At 34.7% G+C, this 12,067-nt stretch overlaps 1 protein-coding gene and 1 pseudogene across 1 annotated transcript in view; both read left to right on the top strand.

The window, feature by feature from the left end:
- The window catches only part of LOC111162449 (chromosome unknown C14orf39 homolog), a 58,803-nt gene that overhangs the window by 42,933 nt on the left and 3,803 nt on the right, over positions 1-12,067 (top strand). Inside the window, exons 14-15 of the mRNA XM_022526883.1 lie at positions 607-785; positions 5,890-6,034. Of these exons, the coding sequence (XP_022382591.1) occupies positions 607-785; positions 5,890-6,034 (324 nt within the window). The remainder of the gene's footprint in view (positions 1-606; positions 786-5,889; positions 6,035-12,067) is intronic.
- LOC111162460 lies at positions 3,196-4,564 on the top strand (annotated as a pseudogene).

The raw sequence follows: 12,067 nt of genomic DNA, 5'->3' as shown, positions 1-12,067 counted from the left end.
AAGAACATTTAAAATTTTTTTGGTAGAGAGACCCAAATTGTTTCTGAAATAGGATTTAGTATAGCAAACATATTTGAGGAATCATAGCCCTACCCCACAAAATGATATAAGGGAAAATTAGTATTCACGTTTTCAACCTTTGCAGAGAAAGTAATGAATTTATAAGGACAAAATGTGCAAAGAACACAACGAATGAGAATAAGATTGCTTGGAAGTAAACCACTTTTCCCTTCCTGTATATCATATACAATTCATGAGCCAGTGCATGATGTAGAATTTTTAAAAAAACATCCTTAACCATTTTTCATCATCAATTTGAGTATGTTCTGGCTATCATTTACTTTTTTAGGTAGAGGTAAGGGAGGTGGAGCTGGGAAGAAAAGAGAAATCAGAAAATTAAAAATTATTTTTCCATATTTCACACAATTATATTTTGGTATCTCTTTCATCAATTATTCTTATTTTACTTATTATGTCTATGACATATAACATCATAGATTAATATGGTGTTTTTTCCTCACACATTTTTACATGTGAATTTGTTAATATAATATTTTTAAAAAATAACATTCATTTTTATAGTTTTCTATTATTTTGAATTTGCAGGTTATATGTGCAGAACATTTTGAGAAGCCAATAGAAAATAATAGTGATGAAGTAGAAGAAAGGGCTGAGAACTTTCTACAAACCTCTGAAATTCCTTTATTTTTAAAAACGCCTGAAGCTGTGAAAACACCTGAACCTTTGGAGAAATTATTATTCCCTAAAACCCCCTCTTTTGAAATGTAGGATTTCAATTAATAACTATTATTAAAGAATCTATTTATGTTGAGCCAATATTTTATAAATAATTGATAAGAATAGTAAAACGTTTAGTACCTGTAACTTTTAAAAAGGTTTTATTGTGGAGTATTTCAAATACACAAAGGAGAGAGACTAGTGTAATGAACCTCCATGTACTTATTGCCCTGTTTAAACAATTATTAACATTCTGCCATTCTTGTTTCATTGAACCTCTTCCCCATTTTTCCTACAGCATTCAGCTGAAGAGGATATAGATTATGAGTACTTATCCAGTGCAATAGTATACATTTAAGATTTTCTAAAGGATAAAAAGTATATGGAAAATATTAAATGTCAAGTTAAAAAGTTACTATCATGTATGGTAAATTGTGGACATCATTGAATAATGTTCCAGCTGTCATTTTTCCTTATGTTGTAGTGTCTAAAGCAAGAATTGCCATCTGTTATGTAATTTTGGTGTAGGCAGTAATATCTCTTAACATGATTATTTAACTTGGGTAACCACAGATTTGTTGTTTACAGCTAAGAGAAAAGGTTGCATTTAACCTTTTTGTTTAGTTTAATCCCTTTTTAAACTACAAAATGAAAGATTCTTTTAAAATACTGATTCCACTTCACAAAGCAGGAAAGAATGTCCAATGGAAAAAAAAGCCTTTTCAATAAACGGTGTTGGGAAAATTGGACAGCCACATGCAGAAAAATGAAATTGGATCATTTCCTTACACCACACACGAAAATAGACTCAAAATGGATGAAGGATCTCAATGTGACAAAGGAATCCATCAAAATCCTTGAGGAGAACACAGGCAGCAACCTCTTCGACCTCAGCCGCAGCAACATCTTCCTAGGAACATCGCCAAAGGCAAGGGAAGCAAGGGCAAAAATGAACTATTGGGATTTCATCAAGATCAAAAGCTTTTGCACAGCAAAGGAAACAGTTAACAAAACCAAAAGACAACTGACAGAATGGGTGAAGATATTTGCAAATGACATATCAGATAAAGGGCTAGTGTCCAAAATCTATAAAGAACTTAGCAAACTCAACACCCAAAGAACAAATAATCCAATCAAGAAATGGGCAGAGGACATGAACAGACATTTCTGCAAAGAAGACATCCAGATGGCCAACAGACACATGAAAAAGTGCTCCACATCACTCGGCATCAGGGAAATACAAATCAAAACCACAATGAGATATCACCTCACACCAGTCAGAATGGCTAAAATTAACAAGTCAAGAAATGACAGATGCTGGCGAGGATGCGGAGAAAGGGGAACCCTCCTACACTGTTGGAATGCAAGCTGGTGCAACCACTCTGGAAAACAGCATGAAGGTTCCTCAAAATGTTGAAAATAGAACTATCCTATGACCCAGCAATTGCACTGCTGGGTATTTACCCTAAAGATACAAACGTAGTGATCCGAAGGGGCACATGCACCCGAATGTTTATAGCAGCAATGTCTGCAATAGGCAAACTATGGAAAGAACCTAGATGTCCATCAACAGACGAATGGATAAAGAAGATGTGGTATATATACACAATGGAATACTATGCAGCCATCAAAAGAAATTAAATCTTGCCATTTGCGACGACGTGGATGGAACTAGAGGGTATCATGCTTAGGGAAATAAGTCAATCGGAAAAAGACAACTATCATATGATCTCCCTGATATGAGGGAGAGGAGATGCAACATGGAGGGTTAAGGGGGTAGGAGAAGAGTAAATGAAACAAGATGGGATTGGGAGGGAGACAAACCATAAGTGACTCTTAATCTCACAAAACAAACTGAGGGTTGATGGAGGGAGGGGGTTGGGAGAGGGGGGGTGGGATTATGGACATTGGGGAGGGCATGTGCTATGGTGAGTGCTGTGAAGTGTGTAAACCTGGCGATTCACAGACCTGTACCCCTGGGGATAAAAATATATGTTTATAAAAAATAAAATTAAAAAAAAAATACTGATTCCACTTCAGAACTCTCTCACCCATGTTCTATTTCTGTATTTTAAATTGCTAATCAGTTTTATATAGTCAAGTCATGCTGTTGATTCACATACAGTATATTCAAAGTGGAATTCATCATCAAATATGAGAACTGTAAAAGGATATGTTTGCCATAAACCTCCACTTATGGATGAGAAAACTGATCTGTAAAGTTAAGTGACTCATTGATGGTCAATGGAGACAGTTACAGAAGGATCTTCAGATTTTTGTTCTGTCAAAAGCATAAACTGTCTAAATCCTTTATAAGTATTGCTCATTTAATATTCACAACTTTATGAGATGTAAATACATTATTATGCTTATTTTATAGAAGAGGAAACAGACTCCCAGGTGATACAACTTGTCAGTGATAGAGTTGAGATTCAAATGTAGGCAGCTCAGGAGAACATGCTGGATGGTGAAGAGCCAGAGACAAGGAATAGAGGAGCTGCTGGCTGAGAAAATGGCTGTTTCTGGGTGTGGGGACACTAGAGACTGGGAAGGTCGCTGCAACCAAAAAGAAGTTCCTCGAGTGATCTGGACCCTTCACACACTCTGATTTCGAACTGAGCACTGAATTTCTCGTTTTTGTTAGATACATGTCAAGTTCTGGTCATTGGACTGGAAGCTTAGGATGTGAGCTCCTGAAAAATCTGGCGTTGTCTGGTTTTAGACAGATTTATGTTATAGACATGGACACTATAGATGTTTTTAATCTAAATAGGCAGTTTTTATATAGGCCTTAAGATGTTGGAAGACCTAAGGCTAAATTGCTGCAGAATTTCTAAATGACAGAGTTCCTAATTGCAGTGTAGTTCCATATTTCAGCAAGATTTCAGGATTTTAATGACATTTTCTATCGACAATATCATATAATTGTAAGTGGACTGGACTCTATCATGGTCAGAAGATGGATAAATGGCATGCGGCTATCTCTTCTAAATTATGAAGATGGTGTATAAGATCTAAGCTCCATTGTCCTTTTGATAGATGGAGGGACAGAAGGTTTTAAAGGAAATGCCTGGGTGATTGTGCCTGGAATTACTGCTTGTATTGAATGTGCACTAGAACTGTATCTTCCACAGATTCCACAGATCCCATGTACACCTTTGAGTCTATGCCCAGGCTCCCAGAACACTGTATTGAGTCTGTAAGGATCCTGTAGTGGCCTAAGGAGCAGCTTTTAGAGAAGGAGTTCCATTAGATGGAGATGATCTTGATCATATTCAGTGGATTTTCCAAAAGTCCGTCAAGAGAGCAGGACAATATAATATTAAGGGTGTTACCTAGAGATTCACTCAAGGAGTAGTAAAACAAATCATTCCTGCAGTAGCTTCTACAAATATAGTCATTTCAGATGTGTGTGCCACTGAGGTTTTTAAAATAGCCACAAGTGCATATATTCCTCTTAATACTTGGTATTCAATGATGTAGATGGACTGTACACATATACATTTGAAGCAGAAAGAAAGGAAAACTGCCCAGCTTATATAGCCAGCTTCCTTAAAATATCCAATCTTCTCCACTAAACTCCAGGTGGTTTTAGATTATTTAACCAATAGTGCTTTTCTACAGATGAAATCTCCAGCCATCACAGCCACTTTAGAGGGAAAAAATAGAACACTTTACTTAGTCAGTAACCTCTATTGAAGAACGAACAAGGCCAAATCTCTCCAAGACATTGAAAGAATTGGGACTCGTTGATGGGCAAGAACTGGCAGTTGCTGATGTCACCACACCACAAACTGTATTATTCAAACTTCGTTTTACTTCTTAAGGAAAATAAGTCTGCACATAATAGAAAACTCATGGAAATATATTACGTGGATGCTAAGAAATTTAAGTCATTTTTAGCATTAGTGTTGCTGGAATTTGACTTTTTAAATATAATGAACCACTATTTTTTTTTTAAATTTATAACTTGAAGACAGAATTTTGGGGTTGATAATTGTAAGCATTTTCATTAAGAATATGGGAAGCGATGCCTGGAGAGAGAGATAATGAGCAAATGTATTCTTTCAGAGGAGGAGATAAGCACTCTCTTGTGTCTGAATTTTGTTCCTATGGTCAAAGAAAGCATTCCTCCGTTTTCATTTGAGCACCCACCTACAGAAGAGATGTCCCTTTAAAGAAAAAAAGAAATTAAGTTTTAAATAACATTGATTATTATACTCTGACACCTAGAACATATTGAACATAGCCTATTTCTTGCTTGATTTAATATTCATTTATTTGTAGTTATCAAATGAATATTAACTATTGCAAACTTTCTTTGTCCATACTAATTTTATTTATCTCTCTATCTATTTTTGGCTATTGATATCTCTTCTTTCTTAACATATAATATTTGTTTCAGGGATACAGGTCATTCATACTAATTTTAGATGGTGTTATAGCTGAATACCTGTGCATGGAAATGGGAACTATTTTCATGTTTACTTGTAGTGCCATAGAGGCCAATATGCACAATCTTAAAGCCAAGACATGGATGTTCAGAAGAAAAAAAAATACAGGCATCTCTGCCTCCAGAATTAATTTAACCACTCTCTTCTCTAATTATTGTTCCCAAATCATTTTATAGTTTAACTTCCTTATGCAAGAATATGTAATGGCTGACTCCTCATCAAGACTAAAATCTTGTAATTGTCTTTCAAGATCTTGGAGACATATAGCCTGAAATTTCAGAGCTGGGAATTTGAATCTGGATTGCTGAACTCAAATCCCAACTCTGGCACTTCCATTTCTTGGAGAAAGTCATTTAACCTTTCTATGCTTCAAAATTTTCTTTTGTAAAATGGAGGTGGTAATAATAGTACTTATTTCATAGGTTCACTGTGAGGAATAAGTAAGTTAATGACAGTGGAAATATCTAGAATAGAGCCAGACAGTATATTCTCAGTTGGAATTCATTATTATTCCATAACTGATCTACTTTAACATTGTTATCTACCTCAAACTATCTTTTTCTCAAGAGGTTTGTCACTTTAAGAACTATTCTCTTCCTTTTTCTACTGTGCAAATTCTTATTTCCGTGATACTGTTTACTGGTCTACAATATTTAGTAATATATTTTTAACATTTTTATTATTTCTTATTTCTTTGTAATAGAAACAGAAATATAATGCCTGAAGGTCAAACACAAAAGGAATCTCCTGGATTTTCTTTTCTTACAAATTATACTTCTAGATCTCCTGGATTGAATTTGTTCGATTCTACTATATTTGATTCAGAAATCTCATCAGATCAGGTAATAATGAGAAACTAAAGTTTTATTTTTAAAAAACTGTACACTGGTACCTCAAGTAATTTTTTTTAAGAGAGAAAGAACACAAATGCACTCATGCATGTAAGCAGGGGTGGGGAGGAGCAGAAAACTTTTTTTTAAAAAAGATGTATTTCTTTATTTGAGAGAGAGTAAGCAAGTGAATGAGCAGGGAAAGAGCAGAGGGAGAGAGAGAATCTTTTTTTTTTTTTTTTAAGAATTTATTTATTTGACAGAGATCACAAGTAGGCAGAGAGGCAGGCAGAGAGAGAGGAAGGGAAGCAGGCTCCCTGCTGAGCAGAGAGCCCGATGCGGGGCCCGATGCAGGGCCCGATCCCAGGACCCTGAGATCATGACCTGAGCCGAAGGCAGAGGCTTTAACCCACTGAGCCACCCAGGCGCCCCGAGAGAGAGAATCTTAAGTAGACTCCTCACTGGTGCAGAGCTCAAATTGGGGCTCCAACTCACAGCCCTGAAATCATGACCTGGGTGAAAATGAAGAGTCAAAAGCTTAACTGACTGAGCCACCAGGTGCCCCTCAAGTAATTTTCATTCTTTAGTATCAAACTGTCTTGGAGCAGAGTACAAAGCAGAGGAAATTTAAAAAAAAAAAAAAAAAGATTCTGAGTATTGATAATGTAGCACAGTTTCCCTATTACGTTTTTGTTTCAATTTAAGGTTCCTCAGTTGATACCTGTTTATAAAAAAAAGAATCTCAGGATAGGGATGATTTAAATTGCAGCTAAAAGCAGTTTAAAATTAATTTGGCTTTATAGTTCATGTGCCTAACTTCTAAACAAACTTTTCATTTCTCAGTGTGAAAAATTCTCCGGGTTATTAGTCAGTGTTTTTTAATTTACATATGTGTACATAACAACATTATTGTTATTTTTAAAAGACCTAGTTTTCTTCTTGTAGTGATTTATGCTATTTTTATATTTATGCTATTTTAAAAAAATTATTGTTAATTTTAAAAAACCTAGTTTTCTTCTTGTAGTGATTTATGCTATTCAGTGATAGAACAGTAAAGTGCTTATTTCCATATTTGGCAATTGAAACTGAAAATTAAGATGTGCCTTATTTGATCAGTAGAGACAGCACAGTATAGTAGTTAAGACCAGACTCTGATGCCACCTGGTTGAGTGTCTTCTGGATGTAGGATTTTGGGTACATACATAGCTTCCTGTTTCTCATCTGTAAAATGGAAACAAGAATTTTTGCCATTGAGGGGGCACCTGGATGGGTTTGTTAGTTGAGTATCTGCCTTTAGCTCAGGTTGTGAGCTGGGACAGAGTCCCCCATTGGGCTCCTTATTAGTCAGGGAGCCTGCTTCTCCCTCTGCTTACTGCTCCTCCTGCTGTGCTCGCTCACTCTGTCTCTCTCTCTGACAAATAAAATCTTTAAAAAAAGGATTTTTTGCCATTGGTTTTATGGATATTAAATGAGTTTATATACTTAAAGCCTTAGAAAAATCCTAAACAATGAATAATGTATATAGAAGTATAATATAGTATTTTTTTGTTGTTGCTCATTTAAATTAGTCACATTTAGCCAGTTTTATGTGGATTAGAATATTCCTTCCTGTACCCCCAACATTATATTAAATGGTTGAAATTATAAGTTTATTGTTGGATGATATAGTATTATACACTTCATAGTATTTCATGTCTTCAACTTTGTCTCAATTTTTATCTCAATGCTTATTTCAAAAACAGGTAATTCCCAGAAGGTGTGTGCTGGGCATAAAAAAAAAAAAAATAGAACACCATTGGATAATTGTCATTTATAATATTAAGATTAATGGAAAATACATGCATGTAACTTTAACAGGAAACATGTACATTTGGGTAAAGAAGACCACAAAAAATATTGAAAAAATTATTGAGTACATAGACATATGAGATAGCTATATAGGAATAAAATATTGTAAACGTGTATTTCTTTCCAAAATAATTTATAAATGTAATTCAATTCTAATCTAATTGGAATCCTGGCAAGATGGTTTATCTTTAATTTTTTGTTTGGTTTTGTTTTGTGGTGTTGGGGTGGGGAATGAGATTCACAGATAATTACTAAGTTTCGTGGTCAAGAATAATCAAGAAAATGTTCAAAAACAAGATTGGCAATAAATTAAGATGGAATCCTAGAAAAAAATTAACCCAAAATAAAGCAGAGAAGTGATAGAGTAACAAAACTCAGAGAGAGCAAACAGAAAACAAATAGTAAAATGTTAGACCCAAATATGATAAGTTTTAATAATCCCATTAACTATAAATGGGCTAATCACTCCATTAAAGGTGGAGATTATAAGAGTGGATTAAAAAATAGCTAGTTGATAGCTACTATAAGCTATCAATAGGAAACATTATTTTTTTTCTTTTTTCAAGTTTTTGTTTAAATTCCAGTTAGTTAACATACAATGTAATATTAGGTTCAGGGTAGAATTTAGTGATTCATAACTTACATACAACACCCAGTGCTTGTCACAATAAGTGCCTTCTTTAATACCCATCAACCTTTCACTATTTGCGGATGACATGATACACACACACACTCACACATAGAGGAATATTACTCAGCCACCAAAAGGAAGGAACTGTTGCCATGTGCAACAATATGAATGGAACTAGAGGATATTATGCTAAGTGAAATAATTCAGTCAGAGAAAGACAAATACTATATGATTTCACTCATATGTGGAATTTAAGAAACAAAACAGATGAACATAGGGGAAAGGAGGGAAAAATAAAGACAAAAACAGAGAGAGAGAGACAAACCACAAGACTCTTAACAATCAGGAACAAACTGAGGGTTTTGAACAAACCCTAGAGAGGAGGTGGGTGAGGGGTTGGATAACTGGGTGATGGGCATTAAGCAAGGCACTTGATATAATGAACACTGGGTGTTATATGCAAATCATGAAGCAGTAAATTCTACCCCTGTAACTAATACTACACTATGTTAACTAACTTCAATGTAAATAAAATCTTGAATGAAAGAAAGGTTAGTGGTTAGAAACAGATATATCATCATAAAAACAGTGAGAAGGTCACAATAGCTATACTTATTTTAGGTAATCTTCAAGTCAAAGCATATTGCTAGAGATGAATCTTTTTTATTATATTATGTTAAAAAAATCTTTTACTATGTTAGTCATCATACAATAAAACATTAGTTTTTGATGTAGTGTTCCAAGAATCATTGTTTGCATATAGCACCCAGTGTTCCATGCAGTATGTGCCCTCCTTAATACCCATCACTGGGCTAACCCATCCCCCCACCTCTTTCCCTTCTAAAAACCTCAGTTGGTTTCTTGGAGTCCATAGTCTGTCATGGTTCGTCTTCCACTCTGATTTCCCCTCCTTCATTTTTCTCTTCCTTCTCCTAATGTCCTCTGTGCTATTCCTTACATTCCACAAATAAGTGAAACCATATGATAATTGACTTTCTCTCCTTGACTTATTTCACTTAGCATAATCTCCAATCCTATCCATGTTGATGCAAAAGCTGGGTATTCATCCTTTCTATTGGCTGAGTAATATTCTATTGTATGTATGGACAATTTCTTAAGAATAAAAGGGCTAGGGACAACTGGTTGGTTCAGTAGGTTAAGCATCTGCTTTCAGCTCTGGTCATGATCCCAGGGTACTGGGATCAAGTCCTGCATTGGGCTGCCTGCTCAGTGGGGAGCCTGCTTCCTCCTCTCCCTCTGCCCCCTGCTCACTCTCTCTCTCTAATAAAAAAAATAAGTCCAGTTCTTAAGGAAGATGTAACAATGACATATGTGTATGTGCCTAATAACAGCTTCAAAATACAGAAACAAATGAAAAACAGACCATAAGGAATACAGTCAATGATATTGTAATAGCAATGTAATGGGATGGATTGTAGTTATGTATGTGATTATAGCATCATAGCATCATGTATAAACTTGTCAATTCACTAAGTTGTGCAACCAAAACTAATGTAACATTGTCAACTACACTAAAAAAATACAAAAACAAAAAACACAAACTTGATTGGAGATTTTTAGCACCCTTCTCTCAGCATTTGATTGAATTAGATAACATAATCCATAAAGGTCTATAAAATATGAACAATACCATCAACCCTCTTGGCCTAACTGACATTTATAGAACACCAAAAACACAGCAACTTCAGCTCCGCAGCTTATATAGGCACGTCTTGTTTTATTGCACTGTGTGGATACTGGCTTTTTTTTTTTTTTAAATAAATTGAAGGTTTGTGGCAATTCTGTGTCAAACAAGTCTGCTGGCAACACTTTTCCAATAGCATTTGCTCATTTTGTATCTCCGTGTCACGTTTTGGTAATTTTCACAATATTTCAAACTTTTTCATTATTATTATATTTGTTATGGTGGTCTGTGATCGGTAATTACAGCCCCCTGAAAGCTCAGGTGAAAGTTTGCTGTAACTACATGCATAACTACATATTTTAGCAATAAAGTATTGCTAAAAAGACGCTATTGCACACTTAATAGTGTAGTATAAACATAACTTTTATATCCATTGGGAAACAAAAAATTCATTGTACTTGCTTTATTCTGATATTCACATTTTTGTGGTGGTCTGGAACCAAACTTGAAATAGTTCTGAGGTGTGCCTGTATATTCTTTTCAAGTTCTGATGGTATATTCACCAAAACCATATTCTGGGCCATTAAATGAGTCTTACTAAATTTCAAAGGATTGAGATCAAACAGAGCATGTTCTCTGCCCACAATATAATTAAATTAGAAAAATAAGATAGAAGGAAAATCCTAAGTAATTAGGGCATGGATCAAAGAAGAAATCGGGAGAGAAAGTAGAGAAGATTTTGAAATGATTATGAAAATTCAGTGTATGAAAACTGAGGGATATTGCCAAAACTAGAATAAAACCATAGCTTTAAATAATATAATTAATATTTTAAATAATTCAGTTGATAGAAAAGAAGAAAGGTTAAAATCAGTGACCTAAGTTTTCACCTTGAAAATCTAGCAAATAGGGCCCTGGGTGGCTCAATCAGCCTCAGTCTCTCCACTAAGCTGAGAGCCTGCTTCTACCTCTCCTTCTACCTGCTGTTCCTCCTGCTGTGCTCTCTCTCACTCTCTCTCTCTGTCAAATAAATAAATAAAATCTTAAAAAAAGAGAGAGAGAGAGAGAGACGTTGAGTGGGCTCAGTTGGTTAAGCGGCTGCCTTCAGCTCAGGTCATGATCCCAGGATCCTGGGATAGTCCTGCATTGAGTTCCTTGCGATGCAAGAGCCTGCTTCTCCCTCTGCCTGCTGCTCCCCCTGCTTGTGCTTGCACTCTGTCTCTCTCTCCCTCTCTCTCTGACAAATGAATAAATAAAATATTTTAAAAAAAATAAAATTTAGAAAAAGAGATAAAGTAAACCCAAAGTAAATAGAATGAAAAAACAAAGGAGATAAGAGAAATCAATGAAATAGAAAATAAGTAATAGACAAAATTGACAAAGCCAAAGTTGGTTCTTTGAAAAAAATTGACAATTTATGAACTGGTCATTAGACTGACAAAAATAAGAAAATTTACCTATTTTATAAATAAAATATTATAGATCCTATAGACATTAATAATAAAAATATTGTTAAAAAGACTGGTGAGGGGGAAGTGAGAGCAATCAAATGTGATAATGATACAAGGATTGATAACTTGATCAATAGTATGGGCTAGAAAGTCTTGAAACTTTAAATATTCATCAGATCTTAGTAAAAGGAAGGATTCTCTGAGCATTAAAACAGTGGAAGAAGAGCCAAAAGTAAATAAAAAGAGTTTGGGTTTGGTTCCATAGAAAATTTTTGTATGTTAAAAAAATACTTTAAAGGCAAAATGATAATGTGATATAAAATATTTGCAATAATATAAGGAATTAATGTCTTTAATATATAAAAAGCTTATATGGATTAGTAAGAATTACTACTTCAGTAGAGATACATACAGAGTTCTTTAGATGAATAGATAATAATTCACTGAAAAAGAAATTCAAGTGACTTATA

This window comes from Enhydra lutris, unplaced genomic scaffold (assembly GCF_002288905.1).
Source record: "Enhydra lutris kenyoni isolate GAN:26980312 unplaced genomic scaffold, ASM228890v2 scaffoldscaffold4, whole genome shotgun sequence".
Lineage (NCBI taxonomy): Eukaryota > Metazoa > Chordata > Mammalia > Carnivora > Mustelidae > Enhydra > Enhydra lutris.
This window is presented reverse-complemented; position numbering and strand designations above follow the sequence as displayed.